The sequence below is a fragment of the Hyaloscypha bicolor genome (assembly GCF_002865645.1).
Source record: "Hyaloscypha bicolor E unplaced genomic scaffold K444scaffold_182, whole genome shotgun sequence".
In the NCBI taxonomy this organism is placed as follows: Eukaryota; Fungi; Ascomycota; class Leotiomycetes; order Helotiales; family Hyaloscyphaceae; genus Hyaloscypha; species Hyaloscypha bicolor.
The window spans coordinates 1909916-1928347 of record NW_020194684.1 but is presented as its reverse complement, the minus strand read 5'-3'; the positions used below and the strand labels follow the sequence as shown (position 1 = coordinate 1928347).

The 18432-nt window shown below is 48.9% G+C and overlaps 8 protein-coding genes across 8 annotated transcripts; 6 read left to right on the top strand and 2 right to left on the bottom strand.

Annotated features, from left to right (window-relative positions):
- Positions 1–363: 363 nt before the first annotated feature.
- Positions 364–825, top strand: K444DRAFT_636564 (uncharacterized protein; the record flags this gene model as incomplete). Its single annotated transcript, XM_024884009.1, has 1 exon — positions 364–825. The coding sequence occupies one exon, from the start codon at positions 364–366 to the stop codon at positions 823–825; it is 462 nt and encodes a 153-aa protein (XP_024728139.1).
- Positions 826–3346: 2521 nt separating this feature from the next.
- K444DRAFT_647489 (UPF0075-domain-containing protein) lies at positions 3347–4815 on the bottom strand (the record flags this gene model as incomplete). Its single annotated transcript, XM_024885345.1, has 2 exons — positions 3347–4507; positions 4555–4815. 2 exons carry the CDS (start codon positions 4813–4815, stop codon positions 3347–3349), a joined length of 1422 nt encoding a protein of 473 aa, XP_024728138.1.
- Positions 4816–6285: 1470 nt separating this feature from the next.
- K444DRAFT_707215 (uncharacterized protein) lies at positions 6286–7250 on the top strand (the record flags this gene model as incomplete). Its single annotated transcript, XM_024888156.1, has 3 exons — positions 6286–6482; positions 6547–6862; positions 7114–7250. The coding sequence occupies exons 1-3, from the start codon at positions 6417–6419 to the stop codon at positions 7248–7250; spliced, it is 519 nt and encodes a 172-aa protein (XP_024728137.1). The 5' UTR covers positions 6286–6416.
- Positions 7251–7781: 531 nt separating this feature from the next.
- On the bottom strand, positions 7782–8840 carry K444DRAFT_636561 (uncharacterized protein; the record flags this gene model as incomplete). Its single annotated transcript, XM_024884008.1, has 5 exons — positions 7782–8252; positions 8282–8308; positions 8398–8499; positions 8550–8693; positions 8766–8840. The coding sequence occupies 5 exons, from the start codon at positions 8838–8840 to the stop codon at positions 7782–7784; spliced, it is 819 nt and encodes a 272-aa protein (XP_024728136.1).
- Positions 8841–9164: 324 nt separating this feature from the next.
- K444DRAFT_636560 (uncharacterized protein) lies at positions 9165–10423 on the top strand (the record flags this gene model as incomplete). Its single annotated transcript, XM_024884007.1, has 5 exons — positions 9165–9326; positions 9386–9682; positions 9762–9806; positions 9893–10283; positions 10404–10423. The coding sequence occupies 5 exons, from the start codon at positions 9165–9167 to the stop codon at positions 10421–10423; spliced, it is 915 nt and encodes a 304-aa protein (XP_024728135.1).
- Positions 10424–10902: 479 nt separating this feature from the next.
- On the top strand, positions 10903–12189 carry K444DRAFT_669113 (uncharacterized protein). Its single transcript, XM_024887486.1, has 2 exons — positions 10903–11109; positions 11158–12189. Exons 1-2 carry the CDS (start codon positions 10963–10965, stop codon positions 11878–11880), a joined length of 870 nt encoding a protein of 289 aa, XP_024728134.1. The 5' UTR covers positions 10903–10962; the 3' UTR covers positions 11881–12189.
- A 982-nt stretch (positions 12190–13171) lies between these two features.
- K444DRAFT_620375 (uncharacterized protein) lies at positions 13172–14205 on the top strand. The gene has a single exon (XM_024881694.1). It carries the CDS (start codon positions 13227–13229, stop codon positions 13740–13742), a length of 516 nt encoding a protein of 171 aa, XP_024728133.1. The 5' UTR covers positions 13172–13226; the 3' UTR covers positions 13743–14205.
- A 754-nt stretch (positions 14206–14959) lies between these two features.
- Positions 14960–18080, top strand: K444DRAFT_573731 (uncharacterized protein). Its single transcript, XM_024877413.1, has 5 exons — positions 14960–16050; positions 16208–16417; positions 16515–16671; positions 16719–17320; positions 17460–18080. Exons 1-5 carry the CDS (start codon positions 15274–15276, stop codon positions 17769–17771), a joined length of 2058 nt encoding a protein of 685 aa, XP_024728132.1. The 5' UTR covers positions 14960–15273; the 3' UTR covers positions 17772–18080.
- The last annotated feature ends 352 nt before the right edge of the window (positions 18081–18432 follow it).

Here is an 18432-nt window from a genome sequence, read left to right as displayed (position 1 = left end):
AGCTTTCATGGGGAAGTGCCAGTGCTCTCTCTCCATGCAGGGAGGGGGCCAGTTGTAGGGTCTGGTTGGGGGCCCACCAGCAGTCAGCATGAAATGGCGGCCCTGCCCTGCCTCGCGGGAATGGAGTCTGGATTCGCAATTAGCAGCGCCCAGCAGCAGGACCAGGCTGACGGGATGCGGGATGGAAATGAGCACACGCAGGAGCAGGAGGAGAGGAGAGGGGAGTGGAGGGGAGGGGAGGGGAGGAGAGGGGAGGGCCGGGAGGGAGAGCCAGGACGAGATACGCTGATACGGAAGCACCCCCATCTCTGGAGGGAGTGACCGCGGGCTACTGTATTTCGAAGGCAGCGCGCCTCCGCCGTCATGGCCGAGGATGGATGCTGGGCCGCTGGGCCATTCTCGACGTTGGGAGAGGATCTGGGACCACTGGGCCACCGGCTGCCACCTGGAGTCCTGGACACCTGGCTGCAGAGTTGGGGGTTGGCCCGGACGAGCAAGTGTGCACACTGCACACTGCGCACCGCACACCGCACCGCAGCGTTCAGGTCCAGAGGGGGATTGGCGCTGGGTCGGACTGCATGGACGGGCGTCAGGGGGGAGGATAGGCTAGGATTGACGCCTGCAAGAGGCGCCCCGATCCGAGTGCAGATAAGGAGCGCGCTTGACCGGCCACTCCAGTTTCCATTTGTATTCTTGTTTGCACAACCTCGCCGACGCCACCTGCTCGCAACTCGGCAGACTCGCAGACTCGGCAGACTCGACCAGAAGGCCGCGAAGAAAGGACAACCTCAGGGCCAGGGCCGGAGCCCGTGCAGCCACGGGTGAAGTGTGTCTGAAGTACGGATACAGGCCTCTCCTCGGCCAGTCTGCACGTGAGGAATCTCACATCAGCCCGTGTAAGAGCATGTTCTGGGCGCTGCTGTCTTACCAGAGGCAGGCTCATGCAATAAACAATATCAGCTATCGAAAGCTCTGGCTCTGTCCCAGGAAAGCAAACCTACTACTGCAACAATACATTTCCGTCAACCACAAAAGCAACGTCTGGGCCCTGTCGCCCTATCAAAGTTCAAACACCGCGGCGACGGGATCGCCACTCTCTGGCTCCCAACCCGTCAAGTGCCAACCGTTTCAGCGGGTCCGTCCGCTCAGAGTTCAAAGCTCGTGGCTCTGCACTCTAGCACCATCTTGGACTCGTTCCTGGCTCAACGATGGCACAATCACCGACGGCGTGGAGACGGAGTCGGCCTCCTGCTCGTTCCTATTCGTGAATCCGTGTGTCCATGAGCTTTCTGCGGAATGCACGGTGATGCAAGGTCCAGCACCGCACAGACTTGCGTTTTCAGGGTTCCAAGAGCCGTTCTTCACCCCACTCAGAACCCCACCCTCTGCCCGATTTTCCCCTTTTCTCCCGCTGCTCAAGAAGGAAAAAATACCCCAGATACTTTCCACAATTTGGCAAGTGTACAAAGAGCAACAATCCAGCTCTCTGCCGTCAATCAATGTTTCTCCTTAATAAGACCCGGCCTCAGCCATGCACAGACACCAGCTCAGAAGACTTCCGTGCCCTGAAGGAGCAAAAGAAATCTCCGACTCTTCTCGGCAGCACTAGCCATCTCCAGATGCTTCCAGGCACCAATTCATGCTGTACCGGTACCATCCGTCAATTACAGCTAGCCGCGATAAAGCAGGCCGCTTGTAGCGGCCGTCCGCACCTCCAAGTGCGCAATAGCACGCAACGGCTTCCTTCCCTAACCCAGAAGTGGCGCTGGCAAGTGTCCCGAAACTCCTGCCATTTTATTGGCTTCACGTGGCGTTTTCAAGCTTTCTCCAATTCCCTCCTTTCAAGACACCGGCGCTGTGCTGTCAACAGCACTCCCGTCCTCGGTGAAACGAGAATCGAGACAGGATATCTAAGCTCTGCTCTGAAGTCTCAGGTTAGGAGCTAGAGCTATTTTAATTCTGTTTGGAGATAAAGGTGGGAAAAGCAAGAGAGGTTTAGCGACACGTCGGTCAAGGCTTTTGGCGCAGAGTTGTGGCCATCAGCACCTTGGAAGGAGACGTCGCAGGATTGCAACCATTCGATCAGATCTGCTTCATTGATCTAGAACTTCCTCGACATGGTCTTTCCCTTTTTGAATTCTCAATCCCAGATCTGCTCAGGTGCGTGACCGTTTTTGACTTCACGGATGGATCGATTTTTAGTATATCGTTCTCTCCTAGTACTGTTTCGATTCCGGGAAAACGGCAAAACTTTATTATTACATCTTCAAGCTGCTTCGTATTCGTTAGGATCGGAAGATGACATCCTGTTCTCTTATTTTCCTATCTTGGCCTCCCAGCATCATCCCGCAGAGGACTTGTATTTATTAGCGTGCGACGGCTTCGGTCGCAAGCCACAACGTTAGGAACCACGGCTAAGATATTTATGGCAAACTAAATCCTACTCCGCGGGCCAGGCTGTTACACGCGGCCGCTCGTTCTATTCCCCACATAAATTTGTCTCTTGGGTCCATTCAGTATCTGGGATATACTGAAAACCTCCTGGTTTCCTCCCAACAGAGCATGAGCTAGAAACCCCATTCGGGGACTCAAATATTGGATTCGTACTTAGCACCGGGAGGATTTGCACGTGTGGTAAGTAACCTTTCACAATCCTTCGGCAGGTCCTCTTTCATCGGCGGTACAAACAACTCGGAGGACTCAAGTAAATAAGCAGTAACATCACGAATCCTTCAGTCGCGAACAACGGTTTCTTATTTTAGCGTGTCTTGCTTCATTTCGTGTATCTCGTTCTATTGGGTGTACAAGCAATACGAGCAGAGCAATACGGATGATTCGAATAGATAGTATAGTAAGTAGCTCATCACAAATCCTTCAACAGCGAAGGGGATCCAATTTCTCGTTTTGAACCCACGGCAACACAACGCATTACTCTCGTAAAACAATCTCAGCGCAGTAGATGGTCTCAAAATATGCTTCCTGGGACGATTTGGTACACAAGCCGTGACTACGTCTTGTGCGACACAACCCCTATTCCAAGCAAGACCTCACGATTCCCCTCTAAGAAATACCCACGGTTGCAATCATCGCCACAATTGATTCTAACGAAACTCATATGTGGCAGCCACTTGAAGCACCCCATGCCCAGAGAGTCGCATGATCTCTGACTTCTTGCAACCTAGAAAAATGCACGACTTGGCAAACAAAATCGAGATTTCAAGACATAACGTAATATTCATCTATATTTTTAGCTTAAGCCAAGCTGGGATATCATGCAAGGAATCCAGCCTCCCAAGCACCAAATGTTCAGAACCTATACGCAAAGGAACATTTAGACCTCACTCACCTATACCTTCTGCTTCACAATCAACTCCCTCACCTCGGGTAGCCCCTCCCATCCCCTCCCCGCACCACCAAACGCTACGCTCTTCTCGATAATCTCCCTCCATCTCAATCCCGGAGCCAGCTTCCCAGTAATTGTATTCGGCCGCCTTACATCTGCATTCGTGGGAACAGGTAGAGCGCGACCGAGAATCGCTTCCATCGCTTGCATGGCAAAGCCTACTGCTTTCTTTGCATTTGACGGCACGCCCGTCGACTCGAACGTGCCAAATGTGGCTCCAGGAAACTCATTTTGGAGGTCTGCGATGAGTTGCATGTTCGACATGCCACGGCCATCAACGATGATATCTGCGTTGTTTATCGCCTCTCGACCAGGTCCGAAGACGAGCATTTGCTGAGCAATGCTTGCGGATGTGAAGCGTGTGAGGGTGGCGATGGTGTCGGCAGGGGTGCAGCCTCGATATGCACACATTTCCGCAATCCGGTGAGCCATGGCATCGCCAAAAATTTCTCTAGCTGTTGTTTTGGGCGGTCTTGTCTTCAAGTACTCGTCGTTCGTCAATAGTTCTTCCACCACTGGATGGCATATTTGGCCGTATAGCAATGACGAGGCTTGATCCGTCGTTGGATCGAGTCCAAATTGCCGAAAAGCTGAGTCGATCATGCAGGTACCTGGCCCGGTATCCCAATCGTACATAGCATCAATTCCCCCTTTGTTATCCGGTGGGATGAAGCAAACTGTTGTGATTCCTCCGATTGTTATACAGATCTGGAGCCGTGTAGGATGGTGCAGCAGTAAGCCCACGAGATATGCGAACAATGGTGCTCCCTGTCTCCCAACGGCTTGCTCTGCAGTTCGATAATCCGAGACCGTTGTAACGCCTGTCTTGGCCGAGATAACTGCCCCCTCTCCCAAGCACATGTTTGATCGATGTTGCCCCTGTGGAGGAGAGCCAGTTAGCGTTATTAATTGCCCACCTGATCCAATCATGTCGATATCGTCCAGTGCGATTCCGTGCTTGTGTGTGAAGATGTGTATAGCATTTGCAAAGGTGTGTCCCATCTCGGCGTCCATCTGGGATAGCATACTCGGTGGAGCAGCATCTTCTCTTAGCATGGCGAGGATATCGCTTCGAATCTTTGAAGGCATGACAACGGAATCGTACTTGAAGATGTTAGCAAAGCCAAAGAGCAAGAGACCGAGCAAAGTACCTGGACAATCTCAAGGCAAAGCGGTGCCTCGGGCGAGCCTTGCGTGAATCGACATAATGCGAAGTCGATATCGTCCATGGCGGTACCAGAGGTCAACCCAAGAATCAGCAGGTCCAGCCCTGGGTTATTCTGCTCCGCAGAAGGAGACGGTGAGCTCGAGGTATCGGAGTCACCATTGACCTTCGATTGCAGCGCCTCGAGGTATTTGTGTCCGACAGGAGTCCGTACTCGCCCTTTCGGCGCCGGAATCAGTCCCTTCATGACAGTGACCATCGCAATCTGCCCTCGAGGTTGTACGGAGTGAGGAGTTGTTATTTCGATGCCTCCTGGATCAAGCCCGGGTTGAACTCACGATCTCTAGTCTTTTTGACATACCTCTCGATGGTGTTGATTCCCATACTTGTGTCGTTTGACCGCGTAGTGCCAGATTTGTAGAGATCTGCGGCCCTTGTACGGTCATCTAGCTATAAAAAGATATTAGTGGGCTACAAAAGGATCAATTAGTCAATAGCAAGCTGTGAGAGATGGCGTGAGCAGATTGTCTAGTCCAAAATAGCATGTATTGGCAGTTGTTGGTAAGGGTGGGGAAAGATTTGACCGCAGCATAAAGTTGCTCAAAGCAGTCAAATTCTCCCTGCAGTAGCTTTCTTCAGACCAAGTCATATGCAAAAACACCCTGTTTTCGAACAATTTCACCCACACCCGTACCTTTTCTCGCGAACTCTTTCCTCGTAATAAAACTTTACTAGTTTAAGACTTCTTTTAGAATCCTTTACTAATTTTAAAAGAGCTCTCAGGCTCTTCTTTTATGCTACTTTTCAAAGTCGATTTTTAACCGTTTTCTATCAAAATTTACTCATTGCGAGCCTCGCACAGACAAAGCTTAAGCGAGAACAAGGAATACCAAAATTTCCTTGCTTTAACTATTAAATTTATTATAATACCCCTTTTTGAACTATTAGTCTAATAGATATCTAAGATATTTAATATAAAGCCTTTCCAAATATTCGCCTTTTATTAAGAAATTCGTAGTTTTAGTAAAAGTCAATTTGAAGTTTTAAAAGAGCAGGAGTCAAATTGCCCGAAAGCAGGGTGTTTCCACATATGACCGCAGCGGCCGACAGGGTCTTTACCTGCAAATTTTTGCTACCAAGTCCACGGCAAGGTGCATGTTTCGTGATCACAAGGCTTGATTGAGCACTTTTTCCGGTTTCTTATTTGAGTTGCGTCTGGCTCTTGAGCCTTTTGAATGTGTGCTTGGGACTTGAAGAACGGCGAAATCTGTCCTGGGGACTTGAAGTCAAGCCCTACCCCTTCTCCCGACTCTTTGCACCAGCAGCGCGCCCATTGTGCAAACGAGAAGGCGTCATATCAGGCCTTGCTGACACAGCTTTGAAGAGCATCTTGCGGGTCTTGAGTCGGGCGGGAATTCATGACGGGAGCCCCAGAGCGGAGTTCCCTTCCCAGAGCCTCTAAACTCCGCTTGACGCAACCGACCTTTATTGAGAGGTTCATGCAACCGGCTTCCCCATCTTTTCCCCAAGCCATGAGAAACGAAACCTTCTTTGGTCCCAGGAGAGAGGGTCGTAGATCGATGGGAGAGCTTCTGCAGGGATTTAATCAGATCTAATCGAGATCGATCAAGGATTGAAAACTTCTGATCATCGGATAAACATCAACCACTCACCTTGGCGTTTTCTTGCTGAGCAAATCCGAAGCCAGGAAGTCTCTTTTCAATGTTCTCATTGCCTTTGCTGTCAGCTTGATTCGTGAGCCCCATCTGGTTGAAACCCCAGTCAAGTTTCGCTTCCCCTGTTTGACCGTTTCAAGCCTAGCGGTCGAGCGTCACTGTCCGAGATGCCATGGACATTTCATCCCTGTATGAGACGATGGCTGCTGGGAACCAAACGCCGTCCAAACTTCTTTGGGTGAGCCTTGGCAACCTTATTTAAGCAATTCCCTAACTGCTCATCTCGTTGCCCTTGATGACAGCCCTCGGCCGACCTTGGGGGCGAGAACCTGGGGCCAGCCCCACCAGTCAGTTCAGTCAATGGCACTCCTATGTTTCAAAGAGAGCGGGTACCGTGCGTCGTCATCTCCTGTTCATGGTGGTATCAGACTTGGAATGACATTCAAGAAACGTTACACTGGACGTCTTTGACAATATCCACCTGTGTCTGCTGCAAATTCATCATCATACAGGGAGCGGTTCAAGTGGCCCTCTCTTACCAGTCCCAAGAACTCCAAGAGAAGGGTTTCTGGTTGGCTACCAAGAGGATTGAGCTCTCCTGGATTCGGGAATGTGACAGTCCGTTCTTGAGATCTTGTCGATCCCAATTTTTGTCTTGACAGAGCACTTAATTCGTTTCATGCAATGCCACTACCTTCTCTTCCGCCTTTCATGCCAATGTCAGTGCAACCTGAATGACATCGTGGATCTTCGTTGCAGTTTATGCATAGATGTTGCTCGAGCCCTGGTGAGACTCGTCCCAAGCTTCGATAAGGACTCAGGATGGTCGTTCTGATTTAACGAGTGTGAGGATACTATTATCCTCCAAGAGTCAAGATTCTGGTACGACATCGTAAATCTCATCGATGTGGAGATCGACAAGGCCAGCGCTGAGTCCAAGATTGTGAAGAAGTGTTGGGTACTTTCAACTACCTGCTCGGCTAAGGTGGCTCGGCCAAGGGGATGAATTAGCGATATGAAATTATTTAAAATGGAAGGTCAGAATGCCAGCTTCGATCCGTGTGAGTCTCGGAAATTCTGGAATAGACTCTTGCCAACTTCTCCAACATCTGAGCGGTCATGGCACGGGAATAGATCGAATACGGACAAATACTGGGATATACATCGGGAGATGGAAGTGGATCTCCATGACATCTCGATGTCTTGAGAATACTCCCTGATTTGTTTCTTGCACTGTCTCAGCTCAAGGGGAAAACCTAGTGCAGAAGGAAGCAGCAAGATGAAGACGGAAAATAAAGGAATCGTCAAAACCAGAAAACCTGGACTATCCACTTAATCTATTCCCCGAGTTTCCTCACCCCGCTTGCCCCTCCTAGCTCCGGTGGCGGCTAACGATCAACGTTGCAACCCTGACGAAGCGTATATGCGGTGTGACACCTCCGGCCCTACTCATAGCCTTATGTAGATGCCTGATTTGTTGTGAGGATCTGCTTTCAAATTGTCCAGTAGGTGCATGGAATTGAGGAACCTCCATACCCTAGAAGTCACGCGAACTCGCATTAGTGTTAAGTATCTCGAACATAATCTCGCTCTCTTCCGAGACTCGACGCTCTTTAGCTGTCCCCCAAGGATTCCTTTGCGGATCTCCTGTAATAATAAACACCAACTCTAGGTTCGTATAGTTCTTGAAACTTTCAATGAACTCGTGGAGGTCGTAGTGCCAGAGTGATATTGCAATACTTCTGATTTTGCCGAGAACTTGGCTTGCACGTGCGGCATCTTGCAGGCTCTGAGCAGAGATATCCACCGCATAATTCGGAACGAGGACCAACATGTCAAGTTCGGGATTGAAGACGAGGCCATGCGTATCACCCTTCTCCTTCAATTCATGGAAGCCATGGGCATTGAACGCATCGCTGCGTATCTCGCTGTTGACTTGCAGTTGAACCGGTACAGGATATTTGCGTTTGAGGAACATGAAGTGATCAGATGATGACATACTTAGGATCTGGGACATCTCGGGTCAGCATTACGTACTCCGAAGAAATCTGAGGGTTCCGCAAACTGCTGGAAATTTAGAAGGTACGGGAATTAAGTATCCAAGAAAAAGCCAAAAATGCAACGCGCAAACGGGAGCTCGAGAAGATTCCTACAAGTTTTCTTGGATTGGCGCGAATGAACTTCTTCCATATGTCAATTCTGAGTTCGGGAGGAAGCTTCTTGTAAAGCATGAATGATCTGTCAACCTTAGAATCCTGAACACGAGTTAGCTACGAAGTATCGCAAAGGATGTTCACCGCCTTACCTTAGACTGGGGAGGATTAAAGACTGCAGAGTTTATGATACCAACTTCACCATACGGAAGGAGAGACTCCAGATGGTATTTAGAAGCTGCGGAAAGGGGAGAGAGGGCCAAAATCATTGTTGAGCCATCGCTTTTCACAAAGGTCTTTGAAAGCGTCAGCATTGGAACATCTCCTTCACCTTATTCAATTCAGATTCAAAGTTAAATTCAGCTTACCAAGAGAGACTCTTGTGTAGCCAAATCGAGAGTAGGATCAATATGAACAGTTTCTGGAAGCAGAAGGGTAGCCATTGCTTGTGCTTAGTTGATGGAATGGGAGGAGCTGTTGTGTAGTGTGTTGGTGATAGATAGAATCGAAGTGGAAAATACTGGGACTAATTCAAAAGTATTCGGCTCAACCAATGATTTCGGGTGCTAGTCAGATGACTTTATCTGCCTCACTTTGAAATTTTCGGTTGAAGTGTTGAAGTGAATAGAGGATGTCCCCGCTTAACACGTTCGTCGGCTTTGTCACCTTCGTCGACGCGCTCCCACAACCTTACTATCCGCAACCTAAAATTCGCTTTTGCATTTGTATTGCGTCAAAGACAACAAATACATTGCATTGCTTGCAACATGGCGACCGCACGGGTTGCGAACTCTAGTCCCTTCAAGCTCCCCGTAACACTGGTCGCTCTTTCTTCAACATCGATTGTTCACCTGAGATCGGCACAATTCAAGGCCATTGATGGTGCCTCCAAGACACTACCGACTTTGAGCAGTAGGGTTGATCACGATGTGTGTACCATCGCAGTGTTATGACATCTACAGGAACAACAACTGATCAGTACTTACAGGGCGATCATGAAATGCACGACCATAGTGAAGATGACCGCGTCAAGGCACTCTCCGAGTTCACCATCTTCCCTAAGCTTCCCCTTGAAATGCGAGATGAGATTTGGAAGTATTGTGTTCTTCTACAGCCTCGTATTGTTGAACTCAAGTCGTTCCTCCTTCCTAAAAAAGCCGAGAAGAACCAGGCAGTCATACTTGGCCAGGTCAACCAGCATACCAGAAGACAGGTCTACACATTATATGGTTATGTTCAGCTGAAGAATAGAAAACTCAACAAAACCGTTGTCTTCAATCCCAAAGTATGTTTTGTCCTCCCTTGCGGTGAGCCAAAATGCTCCGAAAATTCTTCGTGATTTGTAGTACTGACTTTGTGAGCAGGTCGACATTCTTTACTTAGCACACAAGACAATTGAGGACAATAAAGTAAGTAATGGGATGAAAAGCTTTCTAACTATCATGATCCTCAAATAACATCCCGACCGAGCAATTGCTGACTTTGCCACAAATAGTGGAATAAAGAAAAGCTCATGACATGTCTCGAGCAAGCTGATGTCCTGGACAAAGTCAGATGTGTGGCTCTGTTTTGTAAGAAAGCAGCAGTGGCCGAATGGACCTGTTTCTTTCAGCACTGCACCTCCTTGGAACTCTTGTTCCTGGTGGTTGAGCAGGTGTATCCTCTGGACCCTAAGACATACTCCCCTTTGCAGCCAGATTTTATATTTGAGGATATCGAGCTGCACCAACATCAAGGCAGTAAGGAGCGATGGGGGCGGGAGCTTGGACCGTTGGAACAATATCGAAAGAATGTGCAGGAGTCTCTCGCACGGGGCAGTGAGAGAGTTGCACCTCATGTTGCCTTGGTCAAGGAGGTGTGGAACTTGCCAACTGGATCTAATTTCTGTGAGTAGTGGGGGTTGATCCCTTTCCTATCCTGAGAATTCTCACGATATTCCCCCAGATAGTCTCCCACTTCTTCTCGAGCACCTTTGTAGTGCATTTGCTAACTCCTCATTATTCAAGGGACCGCATCAATGAGTTGAGTGACTTGGGATAGGCCGAATGATATTCTGGTCGCTCGACATTTTCGCTTCGATTGGAAGTTCAGAACAGATTCGTCCTCGAGTCAGTTCTTGACGGGGAAGTTTGTTCGACTGAGGGAAATGGCATCCAATGAAATTAAATAGACATCTTTGAACTAATGGGAGAATCAAGCAACTCGCGGTACTTTACAACCACCTTCCCTAACTTCAGTGGCTTCATCACGTGATGTTTACTTCCCCCTTTTCCTCTCTCGCTTCACATTTTGCACGATCAACCAGCATAAGTCACTAGTTTGAGCAGACTTATCATGCAGTGGGTATCAATAATGTTTCACACAGCGTTCAAGAGTTCTTGCGAGGTATCGGGACACACCTTCAAAGCGGTTCAGATACACCCACGTGATCGCAGGCAGCAAAGGGAACCTCTTGGCGACACGACACCGAACACTGCCGCCTACTTCTACTAGGCCATCATCTAGGATTTATAGATGACCACCCAGGGCTAATACACACCATCTCGGAGGACATATTGCTGCACAATGCACTCCAAGAAACCCCACCAAGAACCGTTCACCCTTGCCGCGCTCTCCTCGCCCTCAATTCATCATCTCCGAGCTGCATCTGCAAAGATTGACGAGGATGATACCTTCCAGTTTGAGAATGAAGTGGAGGTTGTTTTTGATAAGGTATCCCATCTGTCAAGCCCACATTTGGGAAATGACTAATGGAGTCAGGAGAAGAGCAACGACAACGCCAAGTTTACTCTCTTCCTAGACCTTCCACTGGAGATTCAGGCCAAGGTCTGGAAGCTATTTATCGAGGCCGAACCTCGAATTATTCAACCTGGCTCCTTTATGAACGAACCGAATATCCTTAGACAGTTAAGTCGACAAATCAAAGAGGATTGCCTAACGCTGCATGGCTTTGTGGACTTGGACCAATTAAAACGGAGAGAAGAACAAAACAACAACACCATTTTCCACCTACAGACTGACCTCCTTCACCTCGGTCCAAATTCGCCCTGGATATGGGGCCCTCGGTCTTCAACCAGGCGGTTTGGTGCGTGTGGTGCTCTCGACAAAATCAGATGCGTGGCAATCATGAATCTAAGATCTAGCCTGACAGCAAGTATCTATTTCGAAAGCTTTCGAGAATATCGGAACCTTGAGGTCGTTTTTGTTGTCATCGGGGTTTTGGTCCGAGATACAAAGGATGGATGGAGAGAGAAAGAATGGGTGAAGTTTCGAGAGGTCGATGACGAGAAGGCGGTGACGTTGGTCCATTGGGCCAGGTGGCTCCCAGAAAGATTATGCAAGTCCTCTATCCAGGAGAAAAGAGATTGGATACAAGGAATGATGGCGAGAGGGTCGCAGAGGGTTGCGCCTCGTGTTGTGTTTGTGGAGGAGATTCGGGCTTGGGATGATAGTGTTATTCCCCGACCAGATGGTTTGGGATGATATGTTTCCTATGACACTCTTGCTCAAGTTCCACCGCGGATGGTAACAGTGAATTTATTGGATTGAGAAAATGAGAGCTAAGATAAAGCATGGAAGTTTCTGCGTTGAAAGTGTATCCATGGGGCCTTCTCGCATCAAAAGTCGAAATATCATTTTGGCAACCACTGCCTCCCTTTGCTGATTCAACCCAAAAATCCCAACTTCAACCGTTTCACCGACTAGATAACCGCTACAGAATCACCTGTGCGGTCATCCATTCCAGTAGTGAAGGAATGCAAGGAGCCAAAAACCCAGTCGAGTCATGCGAATCTCCGGGCCCAGGTCGCAAGTACGGATCTCGGTACAACCGCAGACCAAGAGAGCTCGAGACAGATCATGGCCAGTTGTCTCTTTCGTCCGGAAGTGCTTTTTCTAATGTCCCAAAAACTTTCGGCCAGCGTGAATGAAGACGTTGCACCTCCGCAGATTCTCCGTCCGCTGTGGGCCTCTATACTCCCAGCGATCATAAACATCACGGACTAATGTTATCTCAGGCTTTTCTCAACGGCACCGAGGCCGATGCATTGAGTAAATTTACACTCTTCCCCAATTTGCCTCTCGAGATGCAGGACGAGATTTGGGGCCATTTCGTCGTCGTTGTTCGAAAACCATGAATCGTCGAGCTTGCTTGGTCCGGGGGAATGTCCCACGTGCTAAAAACGAAGCGGTTATCCTTAGACAGATCAATAACAAGACAAGACGGGATGTCACTCGCTATGGGTATCTGGAACCCAGTGATCCTGCCATCAGCAACAATCGAATTACGCAGTTCCATCCAGATCCTTGTACTGTACCTTCTGCCTCGGTAATCAACATTGTCGCTCTTTCAGATTATTTCTTCGAGAGCCTTCCAAGTTTTGAGTTTCTTGAACGTTTGTACGTCTGATTCAAGTCAGTAAGATATCCACCTACGCGCCCAGAACATAGAATTCTCGCTATCCTGGGAGACTTTGAGGCTCCACAGGGTTAGAAGGAGCGAAATGATCGAATAACGAATAAGTCCCGTATGATGGGTATGTTGGGCCTGAACCTGGGGAATCCTTGTCGACTGCAGGAAGTTAATACCAGATGTATCAAGTGATACCTTGATCCATCACCGAGTCTTGAAAAAGGTGAGCACTCGTGGGAAAAAGGCACAGCGCGCAGCCGACGGAATTTGAAGTGCTTTGTCGTTTTGATCCGATGAACCTACAGTTAACTCCCTGGCCATGAAGATTGATAAAGATCAGTTTTGCACTAGAGAAATGAAGAGCTTTTGTCTTGCTTGACTTGAATTTCGTGATAGGTTATTTGTATTTTTTGCAACTATGCATCCCTCACTTCTCAGCCTCCTGGCAACACCGCTCGCGGTCTTCGCGGCTCCGGCAGCCAGAGTAGCAACGGATAAGAATAGCCTTACTGCTGGAAGCAATGCGGCGACCACCAGAGTAGTGGGTCTGGTCTTGCTCAATTTCGCGTGGAACCAAGCCGGAGTTGTTCGTTGGAAAGTCCAATGTACCTACATCCTCCGAGTTATGGCCATCTTGTTCTTTGCCGCGTTCATGTACTTCGAAATCTACGTCGCTCGGCATCTACTTGTTCCCATCAATATCCTGTCGCAGGAAGCCGTATTCGCGCTGTCCATTGTCCAACACGGTTGGGCGTCCTTTGGTATCTGGGTATACTATCTCTGGCAATTAATCGAGAACCTCCGACATGATAGCATGCTTTCATCTACAGCTCAGCAGATCCCCGTTACGCTCAGCGGCATCGACTCTTGTGGGGTTCTTGATGTCCAAAATCAGAGTTGCGTGGATGATGCTTGTCGTAATGGCTTGTTTTGACAGGACAGATCCTTCTTGCCACCACACCAGTCGGGCAGACGTATTGAGCGCAGACCTTTGTACCCCTCATCGTTATACCGTTGGGAATAGGTATGTCTTTTCCCCGCGACACAATCATTCTCACCGACGGGATGCCCAGAGAACATCAGGGAATCGCCGCGTCTCTGATCAACAACGTCGTGCACTATTCGGTGTCGATAATTCTTGGGATCGCTGATACGGCCATTCAACAGACGAATTGCGGAGGGAGCAATGTGCTCGGGAGTTATTGAAACGCGTGGCATTTTGTAATTGGCCTCGATGGCTTTGGGATGGCGATCGCGCTGTATTTCTTGTGGATGTCTGTGGTGAAAGGGAAAACAATTAGCTAGAGTGTTGGAGGCGGTATCTGATACTTTTCAAATGGAGAACTTGTGTTCCAGAACTCCAGCTTTCTGGGCGGCGTTGAGGAGATGGTTGGGTCGATCAAGATAATCTCCAGAGGTTTGGTCCACAAGGCTGTCTCGCCTAAAAATGCCCCTAACTTTCCAATGACAACCTGACTACAGTAGAAGCTCCGAAGTCGGCAAAACGTGCAGAAGCGCCAGAGGATGATAGATGCTATTAAGACCTGAACGCCAAAGGTAAATGACGGTCAGAGATCTCAGACGCCGATTTGGATATCAACCACAAATTTCACGGCGATTCCCTTATAAATGCAGTGAAGTCTTTCAGTCAGATCTACTCTTGAGATGTAAAGCTGATGGGCATTGGAGGCTCAATGGCTTGGCTTTGTTATTTACTCCTGGTTTAAGGGGGGCAACCATCTACTAAATGAAGCCATCCTAGGCAGATTAAGGTAGTCAAACAACAATTGTTCCAGGATGCCAGTCGCTCAAGTACAAGCAGATAGAGCCTCGACACCTCTTTATAAGACGGAAACGTTAACTGTGCTATTCCTACCTCGACCAAGGAGAGCAATGGCTCGCTAAAATATAAAGCGATAAAAAGGGGGCGATCATACGCTAATGAGTCCATTTGAAGCTTCACACATCTGAGCTCTCTCCGGTAAGCAGGTTGGCGTACTTCAAGACAAGACCAGACGGCCATACTGTTCCTTCTTTTCCCCCTAATTCATTTCGCTCTGGTCACGTGTGGCGATCTTGGCACGCACCGACCTCGTGGTGACATTCCTCGGCAAAAGCCAAAAGCCAAAAGCTGAACATGCTTCTTTTTGTGCAACAAGGAACCGAGCTGTCCTACGACTTTGGTCTCGCCGGTAGCCAATAATTCGGGGCATTTTACGCCAGCTGCGACATCCAAATGTGAGCCCTGTCTTGCTCTCGCGCATCACAGGGACCGAGTCGCAGCGCCTTCTTTCTTTTCCCACACTCCAGCTTACCTTTACCCATCGACCGATTCACTTACTCCTGAGTGGCCCGCGTTGTGCTCGTACTTGTATCGTCGATGGAGCGCTCCTCCTTCTTGGGGTTTGCCGCCTAGTTTTTGAACATCCCATCTTTGTACCAGTAGCTCGCATGCGGAAAATCGTATGTTTGCAAGCACCCCGCTGGATTCGACCTTTGACATCCAGAACTTCACGGCGCATAATATGATGACGTCAGGGGAAGTCGCTTCCAATTCGACGAATCCGGGCTCGGGCTCAAGGTCGATAGATGAGGCGTTTGCAGCCTTCACCCCAATCCCAAGTGTCCTCCTTGACGCAGCCTTCCGCATCATCCAAGTCTCTGCCAGCTTTCTGGCGCTCAACCATCTAACTTTAGACGAATGCCTCGGATCCAACGTCTATGACCTCGTCAGATCGAGGACCCTGGTCCCCGGCCCGACAGCGCTGCGGCTCGTTGTCGACAGCGCAATCGCCGCAAGAAATGTTTACGCAACCTCAGAGCAGCAGGCTACGGGACGATGCCATGCAAATCTTCGAGCTGTCCCGATTTTTGAGGGAAATGAACTGCTGTACGTGCTGCTGGAAGTCCAGGATACAACAGCAGAGCATGAATCACGCTGTGCAGTTAACGACCAGCTAGACAGAAACGACACATACCGTGTCCTCGTCGATACGGTCAAAGATTATGCCATTTTCATGCTGGATACCCAAGGGAATGTCAGAACCTGGAACTCGGGCGCTCAGTTATTGAAAGGCTACAAACCGGAGGAGATCATTGGCAAGCACTTCTCCGTCTTCTATGGCGAGGACGACATCATTTTCGAGAAGCCGAGGAAGGAGTTAGAGATCTGCTTGCGAGACGGAAAAGTCGAAGATGAAGGGTGGCGGTATAAGAAAGATGGCAGCAAATTCTGGGCTAACGTAAGTCTCACTCCCCAGAGCATTATTATCTGTCTCGTAGGGGTTGAGAACGAGTTCCCCCAAGCTACATAGAGCGAGAATATTATTCGAGCAGATTTTCCTGCCTCCGAATTCTGCCCTTTCGAGCGCAATACTGATCCGAAATTCTACGCTGTAGGTTACGATCACGTGCGTCACCCGAAATGGGGTTCATATCGGCTTTTCAAAGGTCACAAGAGATCTCACGGAACGAAAAGCAGCTGAATCGCAAGTTGTTGCCGCGTATGAAGAATCAGCAAAGCTTAAGTCTGCCTTCCTTGCGAATACGTCACATGAAATTCGAACGCCCTTGCACGGAATGCTCAGCGCCCTAACCCTGCTCATGGATGTAAGTTATGGATGGGAATTCCGACTGTCTCCCGGGACAATGCGCTACGCCTGGCTCACTCGTTATTCGAGCAATTGCTAACTCTTCATTTGCCCAGACTTCGCTCACTCCAGAACAACGAGAGCTCGGGACCATGATGGAAGAGTCCGGCTCCATTCTTCTGCAAGTGATCAATGATATCTTGGACTACTCGAAGCTCTCCTCTGGAATTTTCTCTATTTCATCTGATACAGCGGTTTCTATTCCGAACTTAAGTGCGTACCCTCAAAATTCCTCCTTAAAAAGCTGCTAATCCCGTTAGTCACCTCCATCGTGCGTTCCATTCAGACAACTGTAAAGCCTGGAGTCAGCCTAGCAACTTCTCTTGACCTCAATCTTCCGACGACTGCATTCGGTGATCCCTTGCGGTATCGGCAAGTCGTTCAGAATCTTATTACCAATGCGGTAAAATTCACAGAGTCCGGCTCAATTGATGTCCATGCGTCTCTCGTGGAGGAGGATGAAACATCCTTCACTATTCGGACGGAAATCACTGATACCGGAATTGGTATCGAGGATATCGCTATCGGAAGTCTCTTTAATCCATTCACGCAATTTGACACTTCTGCTACTAAGCGATATAAGGGAACTGGACTGGGTCTGTCAATTTGCAAGAGCTTGGCAGAGCTGATGGGAGGAGCCATCGGTTTTCACCCAAACCCCAAGGAGCAAGGAAGCGTCTTTTGGTTCACCGCTAAGCTGGGAAAGATCAATACATTGAATCGAGTGGACCGGCTGTCAGCGAAATTTGAAGCTTCCGTATTGTCCCCAGCCCCAGATTCTTTGGAGCTCGTCAGAGAGCTAGCACCCGGAAAGCGAGTTCTTCTTGCAGAAGACAACTTTATTAATCAAAAAGTCATGCTGGTAGGTCCTGGACGAGAAAGCCTTTTCTATTTTTTGACAGTTCCCCTATTCTTTGACAGTCTCCCTGAGACAATGTCTCATTGTCCCAAATATCCTCGGCCAATCTCAATCAAGATATGCTGACACTTCCCTTGTCCAGATGATGCTCAAGGGTTTAGGATTCGCCAATGTCGATATAGCGATGAATGGAGCCGAGGCGGTGGATCGAGCCAAACGAAAGCCTTTGTTCTACGATCTCATTCTAATGGATATTAGCATGCCGGTCCTGGATGGAGTCGGCGCAGCCATTCAGATCCGGGAAGCAGGAATTGACGTGCCGATTATTGCTATGACTGCGAATGCATTGAAGGAAGATGTAGCTAGCTATCTGGCGCAGGGTATGAACGACTACGTGCCCAAACCTGTCGACCGACAAATATTACTGAAGGCTTTCTTGAGATGGTTGAGGTAGCAAAAGCTATATTTTCAACGTTTTGGGAAGAGCGAGAGAGCGTAGGGTCTTCGAAATGCTAGATCTGGAAAGCGAGCCTTACGGAGAGGGCGTTTTTTTCTTCTCCTGATACACCAAGATTTTTGGAAAGGTTTTTGGGATGCCCCGCCAGCGATGGAGTAGAACGCTAGAAGGGAAACGGGTCGCTTACCCGGATACACGTATAAAGATGAAGTCTGGGTTCAGGAGTTAGGTGTGGAGCAGTAGGTATACAATAATAGGAGCATAATTTCTTTCAGCCATCGGAACCAGTTTGCCAAACCTTCCAAGGCGTTCCCCTAGTGCTTTTTTTCGAGCACGAATAGCCCATGTTGAGGCTATTTCGTCATCTTGTCTCAATTCCCTAGCCACCTTGGAATCATCTGAACGTGGTTGGGTTCTCGTCGGTCGTTGACGAAATGCTTAAGCGAGCGAAAAAGGGGTACCAAACCTACTTCACATCGTCAGTATTGTCAGTACCGTATTAAACTTGTTATCACCAGTAGTTTTTTCGGCCAGTCACATTGCTTAGCTGTCTGTCTTGCCAATCAGCAAATAGACATTCCTTCCGCCCAGCCTTCGAGACTTCCCTTAAGGAACGGGAGGCTTTACTTATACATATCATTCCGTCGATCTCTCGATC